This window comes from Manacus vitellinus, unplaced genomic scaffold, assembly GCF_001715985.3.
Source record: "Manacus vitellinus isolate BGI_N305 unplaced genomic scaffold, ASM171598v3 scaffold_5_pilon, whole genome shotgun sequence".
Lineage (NCBI taxonomy): Eukaryota > Metazoa > Chordata > Aves > Passeriformes > Pipridae > Manacus > Manacus vitellinus.
Genome location: NW_021940682.1, coordinates 39,937,568 through 39,962,873, shown reverse-complemented (window position 1 = coordinate 39,962,873; position 25,306 = coordinate 39,937,568). Strand labels below are relative to the sequence as shown.

The 25,306-nt window shown below is 35.7% G+C and overlaps 1 protein-coding gene across 1 annotated transcript in view; it reads left to right on the top strand.

The window, feature by feature from the left end:
- IMMP2L (inner mitochondrial membrane peptidase subunit 2) overlaps positions 1-16,773 on the top strand; it is a 422,309-nt gene extending 405,536 nt beyond the window's left edge. Inside the window, exon 6 of the mRNA XM_018080576.2 lies at positions 16,277-16,773. Coding sequence (XP_017936065.1) covers positions 16,277-16,396 — 120 coding nt within the window. The 3' untranslated portion in view covers positions 16,397-16,773. The remainder of the gene's footprint in view (positions 1-16,276) is intronic.
- Positions 16,774-25,306: the final 8,533 nt, after the last annotated feature.

Below are 25,306 nucleotides of genomic sequence, written 5' to 3'. Positions count from 1 at the left end.
TTATTATCCCTCCTGCATGCAAGTGCCTCTTTTTTTAGGCCAGAGAGATGGTTAGTCTCTCTAAAAAATGCAAGATTGCAGCATGTATTCCAAATACAGAGAAATTACTTGAAATTGTTCTCTGCTGACGGCCATGGAACTTTTCCTACATAAAGACAAGTATCCTGGAATGAGGAAAAAATGCAATACTATAAGGCAAGGACAGTAGTACTAAAAATCTTTGAATCTCCTACTTCATCCACCCAAAGAGCTCTGAATAAGGGCCTGCATATGATTCCTTTTGTGGGTATTTGTCCATATGCTTCAGTAGATAATGAATCATACCAACAAGGTTAAATCCAGTGTCCATTGAAACAAATGCAATTATACCCCTTAAATCTAATAAGCTCTGTGTTAGGCTTGTAAATTTTACAGTAGTCTGCACTATATTCTAATAGCTGTCTGAGTCTAATGCCTGTGAGGCAATTGACTGCTCACTACTCATATTTTGTCTTACACAAATGAACAGGAGATTCAGAAATTTCAGAAAGAGCAAGTGTTCCTCCTTGTTTGCATAAGGCTTTGTTCTGTTTGATAAACAAGTTAGTTCTCTAAACAAGTCCCTCAGGTTAGTAGCACTTTTTAATGCTGAAAAGAATTTTTTTAGTAGTATTCACATTTTTGTAATAGAAATATAAATATTTGAGCTTTGGAATTTTTTTACCCTTGGAAAACTTAGAATTCCTCTTAATATTTTCCTTCTTTTTTCCCCTATGAGTAGGAGCATGCTTACATAGCAATTCAGTAAGTACCATGAAAAACAGTGCCTGTGTAATAGTGACATTCATAAATCTATGTATTTGCGGCAAGATCTCTTGTTTTTCAGATAAATCATGACAAGCTGTGGGATTGTTACATTATGCCTATTGGAAGTAATAGTCCTCATCGAAAGCAAAATGTAGTGCAATATTAGACTGTCATCTACTTGTATCAGATCAATAATACTGTTAAGACTTGTTGCTCACACTGCTCTATAAATTAATATTTGAAACCTGCAAGATTCAAAAGTTGAAGTTTAACATACATATATTTTACAATCTTCCATAAATCTGTCATTGTTTTCTTTTTTTATTTTTAATCTCTCATTTTACAGAAGAAATTAAATAAATCTTAGGGTCAGATTCAGATGTCCTTATACATGAAGAATAGCACAGGTTTACAGGAATAGTTCTTTCGAATTTACGGCAACTAGCTTTCGAGTTACTAATCAGTCTGAGGAAAGGTTCCAGACTCCAGTCAATGTTTAAATTACACATGAAAATAAGACATTAAGAAATTCGCAGCTCATTGTGGCTTTTTATATACAACATGTATCGTTACTTTAAAAAACACATGTATATACGTATTTATATATGTAAAATTGACTCTGGGTGGCTTTGTAGCTTTACTTTCTCTAGGAAACCCAATGGCAAGAACTAGTCACTTAAAAAGCCTTAAACACTATTATCACAATCAAGAAATTACAAAAAAATTTCCAGGCTTAACTTCTATCACTGACCTGAGTTTGTTTAATAAAGACACTCTTATTTTTATTTTGGCATTTAATATTAATTTTATTTATTGTCATCTAACTGACTTTCTGTAGAATAGCAAAAAAATATTGTTAGCAAAAATAATTTTGATGGTTTTGTTAGCAAGCACATTTTCAAACACTCTTCACTTGTCCTATTTATGAAAAATAAAGTGCACTTCATATTTATGAATATCTTTTTTAAAGATAGTTTTTATACTACACTTTGAAGGCTGATAAGTTTTAAGAACCTTTCCTGTAATCCTTGCTATACTCTTAAAATAGCAAAACAAAACCTCACACCCAAGCTTTCCCTATGGGTGAGATGTCATGAGAAACATGTTGACTCCTGAGTGATAGAATGTGACACACTCCAAATCCCAAAAGAATTTTACACAAAAATGTCATAGCTCATCATGTTAGTGTCTCTGTCAAACAGAGGAAAATTAAAGCTTCATGAGCAGTTGGTTACCTTTTCTGTTCAATTTATGGCTCTCTTATATTGTAACAGTGGCATTCGATAATGGAGAAGTTGGAGGACACAGACTAAGTAATTAATGATTTTCTAGTGTTCAGTGAGATGATGTCAACATGTCAGAAACTACGAGGGAAAAGGAAGGAAAATGTACTTGTGATAACAGAAATTTTAACTTTATTTTTTCAGGAGAATAATAAAAATGTCACTATTTATTGCTCAACAGGGCCCATGTATCAAGCATAAATTTATGTGACAGGCTGTCATGTAAACACTGTTTCTAACATGGCTTTAGGATCCAATCACAAGTTATTTATAAGCTATCATTTTTAATTACTTACAAATAGTTCTAATGAACATGGTTCAGAATTTTGATATTTTAAACTCTTCTCAAAAACCTCATTAAATAAGGATTAATTTTGACATGGTTATAAGTAAGAAATCTCAAACGATAATCATCAAATAGGCTCAACCTTGTTTGTGTAGCAGCAATAAAATTGGTTAAAGTAAGATGTAATTTGAATTAATAGAGATTCTGATATCTTTATTAGTAGCTTCATGTCTATAATGCTCAACAAAAGGAACATTTTACACGTGTTTTGTCATTTGTAAATAAGTATGGATAAAGTACTAAGGAATAGTAAGGGGATATTGAACTTTTTTTGATCGTCATAGTTTTGAGAAAGATGTTGACTTTAAAAAAAATGTCTCAATTTCTGTGTATGCATATTTTGAAGTACACTCTGTCTAGCATTTTCATCAGCTCAAGGGCTCAGTTTAGCATTTTCAGAAATGAATATAAGTGATTAAGGAGTGTTGATAGTAATGCCATAGTACAAGATAGTAAGAACTTTAAATAAACATAGAGTCATAGGAGCTGGGCATGAGTATGTTTTACTTAACAGAACTGCAATGTATCATAACTTCGATATCTGAAAACCAAAAAGCATTGAATTTCTTTTAATCACTAAAGCTAATAACTGAGGCCCAGTGAAATATTCTAAGAATATACCTTTTATTATTTTCCTTTTCTGTTATGTTTTCTGAACAGTTATAGTATATAAAATACATATTTGACAAATTTCATGTATATTTTACCTCTATTTTGAGGAGAATCTCAAATTCTCTTTAAAATGCCTTACTCTTTATGATTTAAAAGATGACCATAACAATTTGGGGTTTTTTTGCAATCAGACAGGTGACATGGCTTTCTAGATGAAGTTTGAAAAAGTAACAAGAGAGATAAGGCATGCCCCATTAATCTCAATTAAAGCCTAATCTAGGGTGGTGTTCTGTGGCCAGAGAATTAATATTTGTTCAGATTTTTTTTTTGAGAATTCACCTTTTGGCTGAATTTGGAAATTATTCTCTCTTGAAAATTTTTTCTGTGTCCCTCGTTGTCCACATTCTGCTTGTGATTATGCTTTGCTCTCGAGCCTCCCTCATAAAAAACTGTTCGGTGATTTACAGTGGATTCTCTTCCCATTGTGTAATGCAGTTAGGCAGCAGAGAGTCTGGAAACTGGAGCTGGGTCCTATTTTGCCCAGCAATGGAGGAAGGTTAGTAGTTTCTTATGCCTGGGGAATGCTAGCAGGCAGCAACTAGGATGTCTTGTAGATGAATAATTGAGGCCAGCTGGCATGCAGGTGGGAAGGCTAACAAACCTGCCAGAATGGCACCACAGGAGAGGTCACTTAGGAGTCGTTGCCAGACTTAAGAGGGAGGAAAGTCTCAGGATTCTATCCAGATAAAATCTGTACATAAAAAGTATCTTACGCAAATGCGTACTAAAGGGCTTTAGTTTAGTTCTGAATTAATTTCAGCTGAGATCCTGCAGACAGTATGAAGAAAGATGATGTAAAGTAGTATTCTGAGATCGAAGAGAGAGCTGCTTTGCTGCAGAACATAGCAGGTGCTGCATTGGGCTCTGCTGTTGCCATGGATGCTCAAGGTTAGTCTTGCTCAGTATAAATTTCAAGCTCTTGCCCTCTTATTTAATATGTTAGTACTAACTGGGAATGTTTTCTAGTTGCAGCTAATGCTCACTGAATTTGTATCATTACTGATATTTGGGGAGGAAGTCTTCTAATTTCAAGATACTGGTTGTTCAAGTAAATCTAAACTCTCATAAAAAGTCTCTAAGTAGTATCTACATCTTCCTTTTCTTTTTTTTTTTTTTTACTTATTCCAATTCTCTTGAGAATCGGGGCCTGCATTTCTTCACCTTTTTTAAGAACCACACTTTATCATTAGCTTCTAACTTCTATCTTCTTACTTGCTGAGTTTAGAGAATCATGATTTTGACCAATGATATATATTTCACTCGTGCTTAAAATCACGTCCTCAAGTCTACAAACAGTGTGGCACCCTCCAGTTTAAGACTGATTAGCAATTCAAATGGGCTAATAGTGCTACCACCAGACTTCTGAGGCCAAGGCAGGTTCAGATTCACCTCTGTCTGTGTGTGGCTCCAGACAGCATGAAAACTTAGGTTACTGTGAGAAATTTGGAATAAAGCATAGAAGCCTTTCTTTGTAGATTTGGGGGTTTATCTGTTCAAGAATATTGTGCATTAGATTCATTGAACAAGAAAATACAGAAAATATTTTGGAAACAAGAATGGAGAGTTCTTATCAGGCTCAAACTGGGTTGCTTAAGCTGTGCAGTCATGGGAAAACAAAGATGCTACAGAGAGGCTGCCAAACATCCGTTGCAAAACAATTGCATCTTTCCATTGCCTTTGCCTATAGCTGATGGAAATTTAGTACTCTAGCAAGCTAGAAGACGAACTATCTCATTAAAATATAGAGCACTTTTTTCATCTGCTTTGAGTGCTAAGATCCTGATGAAGAAAAAACAGCTCAGTAAATATACAGAAATATATTTTCTCCAGAGTAGACTGATGAAAATGTATCAGACTTTGCTGTCTGCACATTTCACTACTGCTGTCTCCTCAGCTAATTTCAGAGACAGTACTTGGATCTTCAGGCATTGTAGCAATGGTAATGCATACACAGTCTGCTGCTGACAAAAATGTGATTTTTTGTCACCCAAAACACTGAGGTACAAAATAAGGATTGGATTTGCAGCATATTTTGAATGCAAGTGTGTTATAAAAGTAAGCACTGAAAAGGAATTTTAATCACATTGATTTTCTTACTGGAAGTGAAAGAGCTCCATGTAATGAATTAGTGTTAGTGGTGTTAAGTTTTAACATTTATAACTTTCAGATCCTAAATGTGCTAATTCTTTTTCTGTACCGATGACCTGGCAGTTCTGTGTGGTTATATCTTGCTAAAATAGCTTAATAGCTACATATAATCTGAAAGATTGAGTAATTTAAAGAGTTAATAAATCTAGATCATCAGCTCACTGGAAATTTATTTATTTTATTTTACTTAATTTTAATAATGTGCTGAAGTGTATTACTTGAATATTTAAAGTTCAGTACATGCTTTGATGAACTATGGCTTGATTATGACTATGAGAGAATATGTTATTAAATATGCAGGCAGCTGAATTCATTAGTCTTCACTACTTTCTTGCTTATCATGTATGGCTTTGGAGCAAATTTTAATTTTTCCTTGAGATAAATGTAGATCTTAATGGTAAAGTAGTGGATTAAATTGTGTCTATTGGCTTTGTGTGGCCAGGCTCTGCTGGGGGGAGGGTGGGACAGTACAGGGGTGCTTCTGTGAGAAGCTGTTTGAGGATGGCTAGAGCTCTTCAAATGGTAAATTTCATCAAGATAGCTATCCCCTATGTCCAATAGAGCCAATGCCAGTCAGCTCCAAGATGGACTTGTCTCACACTGGAAAAGTTTGTGGAGGATTGTCTCCCACGGGAGGGACCTCACACTGGAGCTGGGGAAGAGTGTGAGTAGTTCTCCTCCTGAGGAGGAAGGAGCAGCAGAGACAATGTGTGATGAACTGACAGGAGCCCACATTCCTGGTCCCCCTGCACTGGTGTGGGAGGAGGAGGGAGAGAATTTGTGAGTGATGTTGAGCCCAGGAAGAAGGGAGGGGTGGGGGAAAGGTGCTTTTAAGATTTGGTTTTATTTCTCAATACCCTTTCCTGATTTTATTGGAAATAAGTCAGTTTCCCCAGGCTGAGACTGTTTTGCCTATGATGGTAACTGGTGAGCAATCTCTCCCTGTCCTTGTCCTGACCCTCGAGCCTCTCGTTATATTTTCTCCCCCCTGTCCAGCTAAGGAGGGGACTGATAGAGAGGCTTTGGAGGGCACCTGGCCTCCAACCACAACTGGTTACTGTATTTGGCTAAAGATGAAGGTCAACTTTTTTTATTTTGAAAGGGTGCAGCCTGTGACTCAGTTATTTGGTTTATAGTATCCTGCATTGTTCTGTAAGGATGCATCAAAGAAGGCTGGAGACCAAGGGGAAAACAGAAAAACATAATTTGATGAGTGTGTGCCAAGAATAACAAACGTCCCAAAGAGAGGCATGGGAGAACTCTAGTTGTCTACAAAACTGTTTTTCCTATGTCCTAGTGAATCTTAGTCAAATTTTATGTTCCTTTGGAAGGTGTAGCACAGGACTTTGAAGAAACCTGTGCCCTTCTGAATGAGGAAGCACAGTGGCCAGTAGAGGTTTCCTGGAATATCTCAAATGGCAGAAGGTAGTGCCTTTCTTTAAGCCAGTTAACTGGACCTCTAAGGCAAGGATCAGGGCGCTCATATATAGGCTCCTGCCATTCTTCCTTGTTTTTCTGATGTCCCCATAACTAAAGGGAGCTGACTGCCTGTCCCCTGCCCCTCCTCTCAGTCTGCTGGGGCTGTTGGTGCACAGGACAGGCCTGGGGACTTGATCTGTCATGTCACTGCTCTATAAAACTGCCTTCTCCATAAACACGGTTGTTCCCTTACTGAGGGAGTTTTCTGTGGAGAATTAGTCATTTCACATGTGATATGTACAATCCTTTTAGATTCAGAATTGAGTGAAGGAGTTGCAATAGGATTTGCTTAAGGATATATCTTGATAAGGATATATATCTTGTTATACTTCCGATTTATTTTTGTGAAACCTGTTTTCCTCTGCAAAACCTGTTATGCCATTATCTTAAGCTAATCAAGAGTGAGCTAAAGAAGAAAAAAGTGAATGTGAACAGGATTAGTTATGTAGGGTGTGGAAATTATATTCATAAGTACATAGTGTCAATTATTTAATCATAATTTCTGTTATGAAGTGAAAGGGTAGCTATATGATTTGAATTATACCAAGAAGCCTTGTATTTTGACAAATGTCACAGTATTGTATAAAAACAGAATGCTAAATAATTGTAAGGTTGACTAAGAAATATATTAATGGTTTTGAGGGTTTTTTCCAAGTAAAGCCTGGCTTTTGTACATTTAATCTGCTTCTTCATAATTTTAACAAAAATACAAAATAAATCAGATAAAAACAAGAAAGAAAGTATATAATATTCTTAAATTCATAACTATTATTATAGCTAAGTGGGGGAGAAAAATATTTGTATATATTAGAAGTATTTGTGTGGGGTTTTTTTTTCAGTAAATCAGCTTAGGGAGATTACATATACAGAATTATCTTGATGAAATTTACCATTTTAGATGAGCTCTAGCCATCCTCACACAAGGAGTTCTATTAAAAAGTCTTTTATAATTTTAATAACATATCATGCAGCTATTTAATGACATTTTGATATCCCAACTGCTCATTGAATATTTACTCCCCATTGCTTTTCACAGCTTATATTGCCAACAGCATGTTTTCTGTAAGTCAAACTGTTTCTGTATGCCATTTTAGAAGAAAATATAGGCAAACCTCACAGTAGGATTTTTTAAAAATATTTGGTTAAGTGGAATACTCTATTGAGCAGTCATCTTTTTAAGGTGAGAGGAAATCAAATTGCAACAACTTCATTTGTATCAGAATAAAACTAAAACTGAAAGATGTGATAAAACCTGTAGAAGCAGTGAGTAGGCTGACGGATCTGTTTGCTTAACATACAAGCTACTGTCACTGAAAATCTCTGAAGAGTTCTCCTAACTTTAGAAAAGGCTTGCTTTGCCCAGTAACAGTTGTACTGTTATAAGCTCTTGTACCATTTTGTTTTAATTAAGAGGTAATTTCTCACCTATTCCCTTGAATTAACTTTTCTTGCTACTGCTGGCATTCTTTATTTTGTCTTTTTTTTCTTTCTTCCCTCAGCATTTGATAATTACTGTAACATGCCCTTGACTGACTACCAGGTATCTGCCAAGGAAAATTTAAGATAATGGACTTTCCCATATGTCTAGGATTTGCTGCTCCCAATGCTCTCCCATCACAGTTCTCACTGATGGAGTCTCTCAGACTGGAGCTGCTCTTAATAGACAGACAAGGCACCCACAAATTGAGGTGTTCTCCATGATATCGTGTAGTGTTGGTATTTCTCTAAGTTCATAAATAGCCCTGGTTTTTGACCCATGAGATCAGGTACTTTCCTGAGCTTTTAGAAAGTGTATGAAGAATATAAATTAAATGAAAGAGATAACTAGCATGAGGCTTTTATTCATGTCACTTTTCCTGAAGACGAATTTGAGTGTATCCAGAAATTGAAGCCTATTGTTTCCTTCTACAGTAGGACTCCTTTCTTTCTTTAGTTATCTTGAATGAGTTTGAAATGTCATTCTCCCAGCTTCCATGCATATGATCCCTGGAACACTTGTCGAATTCCACAGAAGCTGGGTGGAATTTCACCTGTCATCTTGTTTGCTCGGCTTTGCAAGACTAACCACTCATCATTAAGGGTTGCTTTATATGTGAGAGTGTGGTGGAAGCAGAGCAGAAACACACCAGGGCTCTCCCGCGTGTTGCACAGAGCATCACAGTGAATCTCCCTGGCCAGAGCACTGCTGGGATTTAGAAGTATGGCTCTCCTGGAAGCTCAGAGAAGTGCAAAGAAAGGACAACAGAGCAGAAGGCATGCTTGCCTCTGCTTGAGCACCAGCCTGTGAGGATGAGTTGGATCTGTGGAGGACCAATGTAGTTGGAGGAAGAGTTGAGACCCTGGGTAGTTTGTGAGGTTTTGGAGCACTTGGTCACTCCTTCCCCTGCATGTATCACAGTGTACCTCTGCGTTTGCAAAAGCTTTAAACTGAAACTAAATTAATGACACACAACAGTACTAAACTGGAAATCAACTGAATTTGTAATGTATAGTAGTTCTGTGTAGTGCCCTAATTGTTTAGTCAAGAAAGACAATGCACATAATCAATATCAGTGTAGTAAGCTGAAAAATGTCACTAAGTCTGACATTCTTCCAACTGTTGTCACTGATACAATATGTTGTTGAATAGGAATTCGTATTGAAGGCTTTTATGTAGTCCTGAATAATTAATATGCATAGATTCTGGAATTAGCTAATATTTTCTAGGTGAAGATAATAAATGTGTTTTAATAATTGTTTCCTGCCACTTGATTTATCAATTCTTAAAATATTGAATTGCAAATATATAACAGCTTTTTATGTGGGGCTCCTTCATGAGAGCTGTTAGTACATTTTGTTTTTCTGTTGAGTTATGTGACTTAGTGACAATCCTATTTAGTCTGGGAACTTTGTGCATCACCCAGTGAAATATTAAAAAGCTTTTAACTTTTAAATGATATTTATGTATATGTAGCATGCAAAGTACATCATACTGTGCACTAAGCAAATTCTTTCACCATTTTTATTACTAGAAATTTAAAATAAATAAGAGATTGGTTTGTAAATCCTTTGGAAGACCTATTTAGCATAATGGTTCTTTTAATCATAAGCAAGAAAGAATATTTACCAAGATTGCTATACTTACTGAATAAAAAAGGATAGTAGTGCAATGTAATATGCTAATCTCTATTTTAAAAAAGTATCTTTAGAAAAAACAGAAAAAATCTGGGATGCATTGAAGAAGTTAATTAACTATAGTGTCCTTTTCAGTAATATATCCACGACAATTCCAAGAAAATACATTGAGATAGAATTCAGCTCGTGAAATTCTTGTACCAAGGCTATTACTGTTTAATTTAGTCAATGGCATTGACAGCTGATTTCTTCAAGAGTTGAATAAAAGATACACTATTTTATACTGAATTCATTTAAATCTGCACTACTCTTATGAATTTAAATTATGGTTCAACATTAACTAGTCTTTGCATATCTAACTGTAGAAAAATCTCATATGTGAAATATATTCTATTTTCAGTGCCTTTTTCCTACCTTTTCCACTTTTGCAACTTTAGGCTTAACATAAGCATGTAGACATGATAGAAGAATGTGAATGCAACTCAATTATTTTGGTATTTAGTACATTTTCTTTCAGTTCAATCAATAACCTGAGTTTTTATTACGATGCAGTGACTCCTCACCTCTTCTGATATGAATAGCTTAAATTGCAAAACCATATTGGATTGGAGCAGTCACATTTGCTATACTAATTTCAGACAGCTACTCTGTGCTAACTTGGAAATTTTATTCATTCTGGGAATCAACCATTGAATTTGAAATATATTTCTTTTTTTACATGTTATTTTGTGATTGTCTGCACATATATGTGAAATTTGCCTCATATATGAGTGTCTATTTTCACTGTTTAAAACTTTTTTAAAAATAAAATAATTGTCATTTACAGGTGTTCAGATTTTTAAAAAATATTTTCTATCTAAATAAGCTCTTCTAAATTTGATAACTAACAAGAGTCTTTATTGATTATATACTAGCACTGTGAAAGAAAGCACATATGGGATGTTTTATCTGGAGCTGGAGCTGCTGCTTCAACTATCAAACTAATGGAACTATAACAGAACACTTAGTAAGAAAATTAATGGGCTGCATTCTTTTCTTTGTCACTAGACCTGTATGGCTCCATTAGGTCTGATTTGTTCAGTTAGAAGAAGAAAGAACCATGAATATACCAGCACTTCGCTATGTATTATCACTCTTCGGGTATTCGTGAGCTAGTTGGCACCTTGTTATGTCAACCTTCAGTGAGATGATATATTAACATGTGTTGTGGTATGGTTTTATTTACAAAATAATCTATTGATTCTCGTATTTGTGTTATTCTTGGATTGATAAAAGAAGGAGGTGGAGAATATTTGTTTCTTCTGCCATTGTTCATTATCCCAGATACTTCTACCAGAGATATTAGTTTCTCTGGGATTTTATTGTAATCCACAGGATTTTATTTTTATTGAGCCCTTTTCCTGCTACTGCACTTGACAGTACTTGTTTCAAAATTCAACCATGTACAAAAAATGAAATGTAATAGCAATTGTGTTTACTTTCTATTAAAGTATGGATTTTTTTAAGGGACTAATTTACAGGGACAATTCTCTGCGAGACAGTTTTACAGCTACAATCTAATATCAAAACCCAGTGCCACAACCTTTCTTAAAGACAAGCAATCTAATTTGACATAGATAGCTATCCCATGCTATATATTTTTGTTAGAGTCATAGCTGAAACACTGCATAGTTGCCTAAGTGTTTCTATCTTGAGGACTTCTTTGAGGTTTTGGGGGCTGAAATATTCTAGAACCGGTTCTCACCTTTCTCATTAACCTGATCCCTTTACACAGTTTTCAACATCCATGCAAATTTGTCATTCCAATTCTTTCAGGATATCAGTATAGTCAAACTGCAGCTGACTGACTGATGGGAGATAGGTGGCAGTGCAGTCAATAAAGCTAAGACAATCCTAGTTTGGGGGCAAGAAACTGGAATGCTTTATTGGACTTACAGGTTCATATTTAAAGAGTTTAGGGTCTACATATTCAACAGGGGGTTGTAACTATTACAATTTATCACAAACGGGGTTTCAGGGGATGACATAAGGGAAAAATCCAGGTTAATAAATTTGGGGCCTTACACATACGTCATAGGGGAAAACCCATTTTATATTGGGGGAATTTGTGTTTACAGAATACAAGGATCCAGGAAACAGAAAGGGAGAGATAAGGTACAATACGTCTTCTGCACGGGTTTGATGAGATCAAGGCATGGTTTTTTCCGGGCTTGGGCAGGACAGTCCAAACCCGTGACATCAATGGATCCTTGTCTGGACTCTAGATGGAGGTTTTTCCGCAGTATCTGTTAGCCCAAGGCTTTTGTTTAAACCTAGCAGTTTTCTTTTTCTCATTTCCAAATTTTGGAATCCAACATTCATTCATGGCCAGTCTTCGCGAATGAAGATTTGGGAAAGGTCTTTTACCCTTCGAGCCTGCGCAGTGGATTTTTTAGGTGAGACACAGTGTGCGCTGAACTGAGCCCACCTTTAATCCTAAAGTTCATCTGCCGGGGCCGAGCGAAGCTCGGACGGTGGCAGTGAGGTCCTCAGGACATAGCTTTGTTTAGAGTGGCCTTCTCTTAGATGGATGGCCTTACAGGGCTGACGAGCTCCATCTGCCCGGAGGAGTTCCCTGACCGGGAATCGAACCTGGGCCGCAGCGGAATCCAACATAGCAGGGCTATGAACTACTAGATTTGGAAAATTTCATTAAAGCTCTGTGCTTGCTCAAATAGTGCCATCTCTAAATCTCCCAGGATTTCTCCATATTAGGGAATTTTTCACCTAATATGTATTGGCACATTTCAGAACCTCTGTGGGGAGTAACAACTACCCAAGCCAGCACAATGTGGTCTGAATAGACCTCTAATGCTACAGAATTACTTTTGCCCATACCTGATGACCTTGTGTTACGAAACAGAAAATTTGAGAAGAAAATTTTGAATACAGCTGATGTTCCATAGTGCTTTCCATGTAAAAGGCTATATATAAGCATCTTTACTAAGCTCAGTACAGGTAATGAGAATGTATTCCTTCAGAGAATAGGAAGTATATTTTGAAACACTGTATTTTTATGTATTGTTTTGTCTCTTTTTGGTTTGAGAAAAATTTTAATTTTTTTGTGTTTCTATGTTTATTATTGGACACAGCATTTGGCCCGCGCAATATTGCTAGAATAGAACTCAGCTTAAGATACTAAAGCAAAAGTTTCTCTACAAAACCAGAGGCTGACATATGCCTTTTAAATTGTAATTTTCTGTCTATTGATGAAATTTCTCAAGTACACAGGTACTACTATTACTGTAGCACTTGTAGTTTAGTTCTGTTTCTAGTTTGGTAGCTGTTATTTGTTCTCTTTCGGTGGTATTGTAGGGGATTTGCACAATTTAAATATTTATTAATGAGACCGGAAGATGGGGGTATTGAAAGGAATACTGACATTTTTCTAGGCTTAAATACGATGAAACAAGATGATTTGTCAGATAGTATTTCTTTGTCTTCAGAAGTAGATTCATATTCAAGTACTTATTCTAGTACACCTTCAGAGAGGATTTTCATGTTGATCCAAAGACCAAATAGAGGTCTTTGCCAACCTAAGTAGTCTTTGATTCTATGATTCTATAGTTATTACTTTCAATTAGCAAACTGACCAGTTATGAAGTCTAACTTCAGAAAAAGTTTTAGAGGCTTGGGTTTTTTGGTTCTGCATTGCTGTTTCTCAGATTATATTAAGTGGTGCTGTTCTTCCTTGTTGCAGTGTTATTACAGAATTTGAAATCTTGGCTGTTTGAGCTAGAGTGAAATCAAGAAGGTTTAAGGAAAAAGAAGCAAGGAGAAATCTGTGGGGAATTCTGTGAACTCACAACTAGGAGCTGCAGTGCTTGAATTTCGAATTTTGGGTAGACTTTACACGCTTGGGGAAAGCTGAATATCCTTGTTAGGGTCATATCCTTATCTAGACTTTTCCTTTTCTTGAGATCCAAACTGAACACCTGTATTTCCATAGAAATTTTCATGTGCTCCACTGCATGCTACATATATACAGGATTCTTATCCAGTCTGAACGCTGCTTTTCCCATTGTGGAAAAGCAGTACCTGTACTTTGGTACCAGGGGAAGTGAAAGTGCTGTAAGTCTCTAATAAAGCTGCATTTATCCCAATCTGTTAGGACAGAACGAGCAAGATTGTTGTAAATACCACTGCAGATAGCACTATCAATCTTAGACTTATCTTTTCCTATGCAGTGCCAAAACTAATCAGTCTCCATGGAACTAACATACTAAGAACAACAGACTCTGAGGAAATATGCTTTTATCACAATAACAGTTTAAAACAGTATTATTAATTCAAAACTTATTTTATAGATAAAATTGCTGTGTTAACAGAATGACTTCTCAGTTATTCAATTTAATATTCAAAGGTTATTTAAAAAAAACCAAACAAACCTAAAAGGCTTAGGAACAATAATATAGATTCAATTCAATATATTGCCTTGTTACCACAGCAAGAATAACAAATAGATCATAATGTAGATCAGAAGTAGACCCCAACTATTTAGATTGCTGGCATCTCCTACTCATGTCTGTAAATGAAATATGTTCCTCAAAGGATTTGTGCCTATAAAATACTGATTTTTCTTATAGTTAAGACAGTTTTTCAAAGGGGTAAACTTATTTTTTTACTTAAAGGAAGCAAATAATGTCTGTAAGGGAAGTGATTAATTAATAGATTATTTCAGTACTTCACTCTTACAACAGAAAGTGTAGCCTCTCAGTTCATCCTTTGTCCATATCTAACCTTGATTAGGGTAAACCTGTTAACAAGGGCAGGTTATTCTCTGCAAACAATTCTGTTCTTCCTCAGTGAAATTCATAGCTGGTGTGGTAAGTAAAGAATAATAATAGGCAATGGAAAAAAGTTATTAAGGTTGTTTGCAGAATTCAAACATAAAGGTGCTTTTAAAGGGAACCTATAAGTTACTATAAAAGAAGTCCTATAGAATCAGTGTAATTTGTTATTTAGTAAAGGCTTCCATCACCCAAAAATATCTGTTTTTCCTTTTTAACTCTAGTCATGTTGTCCTGTAAATCAGGTGTTATAGGAAGGAGATTTCTTTATTAGTTTCAGGGTAGATGATGGTCAATAGTAGTAATCCTCTGGGCAAAATTATTCCCAACCTGAGCTTAAAACAAGTTTTGATTCATTTATTATATTCTCAGTCTGCTTGCAGACCTCCTGCTGACATCAGTAACAAGCAATGTACTGAGAAAAACACAGAGCTTTGAAAATGAGATGTTATTTGTGTTTGAAAAGAGTATTTTAACATTTTTCTCTGTACTAATGCTGTCATATTTTACATGCAGCAGTGGGATTTGCTCTGGTTTTATATTTTGGCCCCAGCCTGTAATGTGTGTGCTATCGTGCTGTATATTCAAGGAAAAAACATGGTAATATTACATTTACAGTCTACTTTTTGGGCTAATTAAGATAAAAGGTGTTATGAATTTCATAAATATTAACCAAACTACACAGAAGTATGTCAGGATATAAAAAAAATATTGCTCAATCCTATTGAAAAAGCATTGTCACTTAGCAGCCTGTCCTTTGCTTAAATGTAGGAAAAAAAGCTGCAATGAATCTGGGAAACAACTGGTCCCTGCAAGGGATCAAACAAGAGAAATATGATCCATGCAATTTCCATGATCTACTTCAGATTCTTTTAGATATCATGGGTTATTAAGTTACCAAATTATATTCAAGTAATTCAGCACCTGCTTCATCAAGCTACAGAATATGGAATTAGATATATACCACTTCAGCTTCACTGATTTGATTATGTAGTAGAGAGAAACTGGTGAATATACATTAATCCTATGAAATTAAATCAAGAAAATTAGCTGAAGATATTCCTAGGAGACCATTTGGTATCTATTTGCATAAAATGCTGAGTTACCTGCTTACTAAAATCACTTTTTTTTTTTAAATGAGAAATGGAATGGAGGAGAAGAACTGAGTTTACAGAAAAAGAGCCAATAACAGATCATTAAAGCATAAGAATAAAGCAAGTATATATTTTTTCCCTCTGTGGCTCCTAATATGGAGTATAGAGACTATACTGTTACTTTGTTCTCTTGATCCAGAATAACTAATACCCAAAAGCTTTATGGATTATAGAATGCCTCTCCTGTTTCTCTTGAAAATGAAAAAAATTCCTATTTCTTCTTTGTTGAAGACAGTGCATTTCAGCAAGCTGTTTTGAATTCCACAAAATGTTTTATCAAAAAAAAAAAAAAAGAAATTGTCACTGAAGAAGTTTTCTTTTCCCCTCATTACATTCATGAGAGAGGACTCAGTTCTCTGCTTTATATTTTCCCATTGCTCTAACAATCATCACGTGCTTAGTATTTTTCACGTTTTAATTTATTTGCATTATGTAATAATCTCTCTGGTTATATTTTGGTTGCAGGTTTCTCTTGGACTTCTGCATGCTCGAGCTACTCATATTCTCTGGCCTCCACAACGCTGGCAGAAGTTACAGCCGATGCTACCTCCAGAGCGCAAACCACTGCACAGAGAGCAGGAGTGAGCTAAATGTTCTGACAGGACAACACTGACATAAGTTTAACCAGAAGAGTTGCAATGGCTATACCACCACCTCTAAGAGCTTTGCCAAGTGTGCTTTGATATTGGGTATCATATCAGCAAATACATGTGACATGTTACAATTCTACCTTAAGTGTAAAGTTCTTCAAGGGGGTTTTGTTTGTTTGTTCTGTTGTTTGGTGTATTTTTAAAACCTCAAACATTGTATGTTAATTTAGTTTGAAATAACTGGTTGTAGAAGGATTGAATGTTCATTTTTTTCTGAGAGCAGTAAATAGCTTGACTTATGCCTGTGCCTGTGCTTCTCTGGATAAGAAACTATTAAAACCTGCAATAAAATATTTTGATCTTTTACTTTGAGCTTGTTTCTTTTGTAACTGAATAGAACCTTTATTAATATAATTGATTGTATATGAAAAAACAAACCGCTCAAAACTTCATATACTTTGTCCTATAATTTCTAATACTGCAGAATCAGTACTTCTGTAGCTCAAAAGTTTTTCAATGCAATTTATGTTTATTATTAAACTGAGTACATGTTGCTTATTTCTAATTTCTTTTTTGGGAATGTTTTATATAAATATTCCTTGTATAATTTGCTAAAGTTTTTACATATATTGACAAATATATGACAAATTGGAAAATTTGGTTTGCTGACAGCACACCTTCATTGGTACCCCATACTGGTACCAGGCACATGGGCCTCCCACTCCTGATCCACTCCAGCCACTGTCATTCAGATCCTCTCTACACATGCACACAGCCAGGAAGCTCCACACCCAGAAAAGAATACTAGACATGGAGTTTAATGAGGAGACAAGAGACACTGCAATGATTAGGCTCAGGTGTCAAAAGACTAGCACCTTTTATGTGTAATTTACTCCCTTCATACTCTCTCTCTCTATTTTTCCACATTTGACCCTCCCCAAATCACCCCTATTTCACTGAATTTGGTCTCCTAAACATCCCACAAGCATTGCACAATACTGAAATGCTCTTCCCTGCACCCCACAGCAAAACCTGCACCTCTGGGCAATGTCACCAGTCTGTGGGGCAACTCTGACACCCTCCCCACTGATTCCTGGTGTTAGCTGTCCCCCATGGGGCTAGTGCAGGGGCTTCAGTGCTCTTTCATGGCTGAGGATGAGACTTTCACAGTCTGATGACTCCTGCAATAGTCACAAAGGAGTTAAATCATGATATTATTTGGCTTCCTGCACCTGCCATTGCTCCTCAGGGCTCCTTTGTCTGTATGGAGACCATACACCTAACCTCATACAGGCTATGAAAGTTTAAATGTCCCAAGTATTCAGTTGTGACATGCCTCAAGGAATATTTATTCATTTATATTTGCATACATATATTTATAAATATTTATGAATTTATATGGATATATAGGGTATACATGATGAAATGATGGAATAGAGAATATGCCTATTAAGTCTGAAGATGGTTGTAAAGACTGCCATCATTTTAGAGAATGCTATTAGAGTGCAGTGATCTGAATTCAAGCAGAGAGTCTGGGGGAATAATTACCTGTACACGTGCTGGATTAAGTTAATAGAAAATTTAGATGTTACAGTGGATTGTAGTTGAGCATGAATCAATAATATGCTGTTATGAATACATACTTTGTAAAGAGCAGTACAGACTGTAAACGTAGGAAACAATATTCCTTCATTCATGTACTATATGATTTTAGAGAAACTTGAAAAATATGACCTATGAGAAATGCTGGAAGAACTTAGCTTTATCATTTAGTCATCAGAGTCTGAGACACAGTCTTCAGAATCATGAAAGATTGCTCTGAAGGGGAAGAGAATCATTGATTCTTCAAGTCCATCATGTGCAGAAGGAGAACTTACAAACTTACAATGAAATGACTGAACTCTTAGGTTAGAAAGAAATATTTGAATTATAAAAAAATGAAACATTTGAAATGATTATTTTTTATTACACGGTTTTAAAACTTTATGTCAGGCCTGTTGGAGACAGAAGGATGGATTAACTAGACCCTGAGACCCCACATCAGCTGTTTTATACATTCTCTGATTAAGTATTCTGTGATTGGTAAGCCTGGTGGTGCCTCTGATGCTGGGTAGGCAGTTACATCAATATCTACTTCCTTTAGACTAACAATTATGATTCTTTAGAGGCAAGTCTAGCAGTATTACAGTAGCCTCATGTACCACTATCCTGTAATAAGTATCTAAGGAACCTGTTTCCTGTAAAAGAAGCTATTTTTCTACATATTGTCATCAGATTGATGGATGTGACATTTTACATCATCACATGGGTTAGTGAATAGAAACAGCTTGGTGAAATCATAGGCATAACAGATAATTCAGTATCCAGGGCATAAAGAGCAAACCCATATTACCAAAGCAGAGAGGACCAAGAAGTGGCAAAAACACATGAGCAAATATTTAAAGGTATTATTCATTATTGATATATTTGATTTTCAAGCTTCAGATATGAAACACATAATAAGAAGCCCGTTCTGGAGGTAATGAAATTAGTGTCAAAATTCTCATGGACTCAAGCCATTATGGTTACCTTTCTAAGTCAGGATCTTCCTCTTCAAACCACAGGCCTTCTGGTTTTTGGTCATGGCCCATATCTGCAATGCAATAGGGAACTGATTTAATGGGAGTTAAATAAAAATGACCACAAGTAAGGAGTAGTACATTAAGAAATGAAAGGATAACAGGATACTTTAAAACTTGATATATTTTTATGTATGAGGAGTCACATAAAAACCTTTCCTATGGCCCACAAGAAAGAGATTAGAGTGCCAGAATGCACTTGTAGAGCAAGGAGAGATTTTGCAAACTGATCAGTGTTGCAGTCTGAAATTCAGACGCCAACAGCAAAGGACCTGCTAGGATTAAACAGGAAACCTTGGCCACAGAGGCTGGGGAAAAAAACCCACCATCTAAAAGACCAGACAAGATCCATTGTCCTGAACTCCCCCAGCAGGATGTAGAGAGACTTTGCATGATGATATCAGATATCCCATTGTTTTCTCCCTCCCTGTAAATCTGATCACCCTTCCCCAATGTAAACCTGCTTACTGGAAATATCAAATCTTTTCCCCCACATGTAAATACTGAATCCGAGAAATATAAATCCCTTTTTTCCGTTATGTCACCCCTGCTACTGGAAATGCTAATAGATTGTGGAAACCCCTGTTTGGAATAACTCTGCCTCCTCATTAGCATATAAGCCCCTGAGACCCTTAATTACCACTTGCGTGTTCATTAAATCATTCCAGTTTTTACCTTTATATCTGGGATCGTGTTAGCTTTATTGGACCATTACAGATCAGGAAGTGGTATTCTTAGCAGACATGAACAACTGTATCTAAAAGAGTGACAGAGCAAAGCTATGTACCTCAGCAATATGTAAGCATCACAGCCTCACACAGAAAAACAAAATATCAATTGAGAAGGTGGATAGCTGTTGTAAGGAATGAATGATAATCTAATGAATCTAAAGATCCTCAATTATGTGCTCAGGATTTCCTGTGACAAAGAAACACCAGAGTAGAATATGTGCTGTTTAATTTCTTCCATCTATTCATCCCTTAAGATGACATACCTAGATGATGCGACGTGAAGACTAATAATCTGTTATTGCACGCACAAAGCACTAGCTGTTCAGGTCTGAAGCCATTACAAAATAGATAATTTAGTGCCAAATTATCCAAGGAAAAGAAGGTAAAGCCAAGAAAATAGATAGCACTTTATTAAACAGTTTACACTGCCTGGTTCCTCAAGTATTAACGCTGATGAAATAACAAACCAGACACTATAGATTGCATCTAAGACATATGAATTCAAAGTACCACAGTATAGTCAAGTGATAACAGATATGAGCTCTTGCTGTGCAGAACTTCATTTTCACATATCTTTTCCGCTCCTTTAGATTTGTTAACCACACAGATCAGAGAGAGCTCTGAACAAACACTTCCAGCATATTACAAGTAGGAAAGCTGTAAGGTGCATCGTTCTGTAGTTGTGTTGCTCAGGAGTCTAGCAGCAGATGAACTTTTGTGCAGCTTTGGTGATCCTTTGGTATTTTGCTATAATATGAAGTAATTCTCTCTGGAATATTTTACTATCAGTTCTATTATGATCAAGAAAATTATTACTTTCTTCCTCCCCACTCCAACATGGTCTGTTATTATCATGGTCTATTTAGCATTTTGTCCAAGGTCATATAAGATACACATGATAGATTTGGAAAAAAAAACCAGAATTTCTCAGATCACAGTCTACCTTCTTATTGGCAAGACTGTCTGTAATTTCACTGTCATTCATTGTCTTGCACAGTTAATTCACAAATGTACTATTTGTGATATAAAATACAAAACTATATGAATGAAGAAGATCAGTGAAAATCAAAATTCCAAGTAGAGAACTTAGCCTTCCAACATTGCATGGTGAGAGGAAAAGCTAAGTATTTTTAGAGCTGAGGTTTCCTGTGGTATTATAGGCTCATAGAAGATGTAATGAGGCCATAATAGTGGTAAATACTGTTGAAAATGTCCTTCCATAAATATCAAATCTCACCCAAAGACACTGGATTTGTGTAAATAGCATGCAGCAGCCCTTTCTCACCATGCTGTTAAAGCTGTGCTTTGGTGCAGAAATAAATTCAAGTTCTTGAAGAAAGCTAGAGGACAAAGGCTACAAGAAAACCACATGTCAGTGGCTTAGGGGATAGACTGGGAATCCCAGAGGTAGTAGAGCTGAAATCCTCATCACTGCATCTGTACTCCTTTTCAGTAATTCCTTTGTGTGAATTAAATGCTCAGACTATTAAATCTGGTACTACAAGTACAAACTTAATTTCATCTAGCCTTTTGCAGTAGTTGTTAATTTTAAAACGTATTGTGTTCTAGCAGTGCCTCTTATGACCCTGAATGCTGTGGTTTTATTTGTTTTTCAGTTCATGAAATAAAAGATAAACCATAAGCTGGTTTATGCAACTGCACCTCAAGAGACTTTTAAGCAGAACATCACACAGAAAATATTGCTAATACTCAAACTATGTCATATCCAAAGATCTTCTTGATTGAAATTATTAACAGTGTTGTTGGATGAGTGGTTCACCTTTGGAACATTTAGTAGTTAAAAATCCCAGAAGCATAGAATATGTAAAAAATGCAGCAACTGTATCTGAATATCAGGTTATCCTGGTCATACAGGGACAAAAGCTTTAATTTTTAAAAAATATTTAATTTGTGATAACTTATTGGAACAAAATTAACCTACCATATCATGTACTATCTTCCTCATCCCGCTCACAAATGTCTCAGCATTTTATTTAACATCTAACCTTTTCTCATATCCTTCTATTAAATGTCGAAATTGAATTTAACATCCCTTGGGAGCTAAATGTAACATCCTCATATTTTTTTCTTATACACATTTCAATTAATAAATGAAACATAGGACAGCATTTTTTTTAGCACTCCCTAGAGTTTTATCCATTTGATTACAAGTGTTAATCACACAAATGGTCCTGAATTTTCTGTAGGACTTCAATGCCTCAGGATCTAAGACCACACTATAGTACTTAATTTTATAACTTGCTTTTGGTGAGCCTGAAATTAAAGAAATGTATTTCCTTTATTCTCCTGCATTCTTCCCTCATTATGAATAAGTGGTTTCTAAATCTGACATGAAGCATCTTAAAGGTTCAGATAAGTAGTCCATTTGTCCAGATATCCAGTAACCTGTTCTGACAGAGGTTAGTAAGTGATACTTCCTATAATGAAGTTATACTTCCTATAATGAAGAGTTTGGAATAACCTGCCAAAAGGGAAATTACTTTCCAGCCCCAGGCAGTTAGTGTTGTGCCCTGAGTTCTTTCAGATTTTACTCAGCTGTTTGCCTTTACAAACTGTGCCTTTTCAGACGTTGCAGTTGAAGTGAGCACTAAACATTTGCATAGATAATGAGAACATTCAGTTACATTAGAAAGGATAGTAGTAGCATCCTACCTTTTGTTGGTTAAATTATTCTCTTGATTCTCATGCTAATTAGTCCACATGCTCAATCCTTTTCTTCTTTGGAGCTGGTGGGTTTCTTGAAATGGTGGTCCATGAGTCCATGGTCCCGGTCTCCCACTGCCAAACTCAAGAGGCCAGGGACTGGCACTGATCCCTTGCAATTGCAAAGGACATGAAGACCTGTGGAGCCACCCAGGGGACAAGAGACACAGTAGGTGACAAGAGAAAACTATGTTACACAAGAGGACCCCAACAAGTCAAAAGGAAGATCCCAGAGGAGACGATAAATGCCCAGATGGTCCTTTGTTCAGTGTCCCTCCTTTGAAGATATGAGGCCTGTTTCACTGACAAGACAAGGCCCCTGTTTCAGGACCCTCTTCTTATTCTCTGTAACTCATTGGACAAATTGCTAACTATTTCTGACTCTTGAGATGTCAGCATTAAGGGGAAAGCAGTGGATATTGTACACAGAAATAATATCCAGGGAAATATATAAAACTGTGAAGAACAAAAGGGCGGAGGAAATATCTTTTGCCACAGAGCTCTGAACTACAGGATTTTTTAACTTGTGATCAAGATAAGATATAAACCTTTGGAAAGAATATCCACGATGGGAAATAAATTTCCGTAAATACCTGACAGAATCTATAATAGCATTACCTAATACCTAGTAGTGGGGTCAGCTGATTTTTAAGGCTTTATTTTCAGTGAAAAGAAAGTTGTTAAGTCTCCAAAGGGAAAGAATAATCATGTCTAAAAATAGAACCAAGATGAAGCTTGAAATAGAGAAGTTCACAAATACTGACAAAAATTATGACTAAGAAGGAAACTTCCACTTCTAGGCTTTAAACAGATGCCTTGGACTTTATTTTATCAATTATCAAGATATTTTTTCCTTCTGTCAGAGGTCTAGAGCGACAGAGGGTAAAAGGAAAAGCCATACCATGATTTTTCAAGTACTTCTTCATGAAAATCATGTGTGTTAAGGTTAATACGTTCTCAGACCGTTCTAATAATATTAAAAAGATATCTTCTGTGCCTGAAGTTTGGAGATAAAGTGTCTCATATCTCATTTTTTTCTTTACCTTTTTCTTTTTTAATCATCCAAATCAGGTGTTAGCTGAGAGAAAGTGTTGTGTAGACAGTAGACTAACATTCTAATGTTAAACTGTGTTTTCTCTCCTAAAATGTAACAATAATTGCCACTTGGAGATGGTTCTCCACCACAGCAGAAAACACTTCAGAGCTTACAGTGGAATCTAGAATCTAAAAGGACTTTTAGGACTACTTCATGAAGGAATACCAAATCCTCCATAGAACTGTTAAGTCCAGATTCACTTACAAAGCTTCAGCCATTTAACTGAGACTCTACTCATACTAAGGGCTTTTCTTAAAAAAAAAATTTAAAGACAGGTCACTTCAGGGCATGCTGCAGGACTTACATGAGTTGAATCACTCTCTGAAGGAGCTAGTCTCTTTTCAGTGACTCTAAAAGAGCCTTTGGTTTTCTCAGTTAAGTTCTATTCATCTAAGTCTTGATTCTTTTTGTACGATTTAGTATTTCACTCAACAGATTGCTATCAAAAAACTTAGAGAAGTCAAAATCAAAGCCAAATTGCCTCCTAGTTCTACTTGAATTGTATTATAAAGATTAATCTTAAACTTCTCTTTCATTCCACAAAATTATGTAGCTGCAGGTTTCCCCAGGTGCTGATTTCTGTCTTAGTAGATTGTTCACAGCTGGAGAACAATGACTTTCAGGTTTTAAAAAAATAATTTCCACTAAACATAATGTCTATTTTTTCAAAGAAAGGTTGAAAATAACATTTAGACATTTTGCTTTAACTCACATATATCAGTCAGCCTGTACAGAAGTCTGTCAATTACATCACATTTAACACAAGGTGAAGATCTGAATAACATCACTCTACTGGTGACTTAAAAGGTTCATGGTCTAGGTTATTTTTGTTTTGTGTCAGCTCTTTTGTGGATTACTGATAGCTCTTTATTAAGAGATCCCATTCTTGTCACCTACTTTTGAAATTAGTAGTTTTATATGAGAAAATTAAACAATTTAATTTGATTTGAGTAAATGAAAGAATACGTATTTTACTAATTTCTTAAATGTTCACAGGAAAAAAATCAAAATATTATTTCTAGATCTTAGCAACTAAATAAAAAATTAATCATATGAATAAGTCTTTTTATAATACATGCTAAACATAGTAGTACCTACCAAGTTCAACAAAAATATGAGTTTCTGTTCTCTATGTACAGTTGGTTAAACTTATTTGGATTGCCTTCTGACACACTTCCAAATCTGACATGGAGCCTTCAATAATTGGGTGACAAGAGTGAAAGGGCCTGTTCTTCAGGGATTGACTTTTTAAGGCATTTTGAAAATCAGGTATTTTTCCTTTTAAGTAATCTGAAATGAAATGTCTGAGTTGCAAAATCACTGGTCATTACTGAAAATCACCGAAAGGTTGTGATAGTAATTCTAAACATATTTACTCTTTTGCTAACTGGATAAAATTTCTGATGGGACTTTCTAAAAATACTTAAAATAATTTAATGCACAAGTAAATACATTACCTTGATTGAAAGGTAATGGAACTTTTTATCCTAAATAATTTTAGGATAAATTCAAAACCTGATTTAGTCATCTAACAATCAGCACAAGTTCTTTAGCCTATCATTTAGGCACAGTGAGTCTGATCTCTGTTGTGGTTTTGTTTCTCTTTCTTTCACACACACACACACACACGTTACTTAATCCTGTAGGTGTCTAAGGTATAAAAAGCTAGATTCACAAAATTTTTCTGGTGCTACACTACTTCTCTAGTGAATTAGCATCTTTGATATGAATACCAA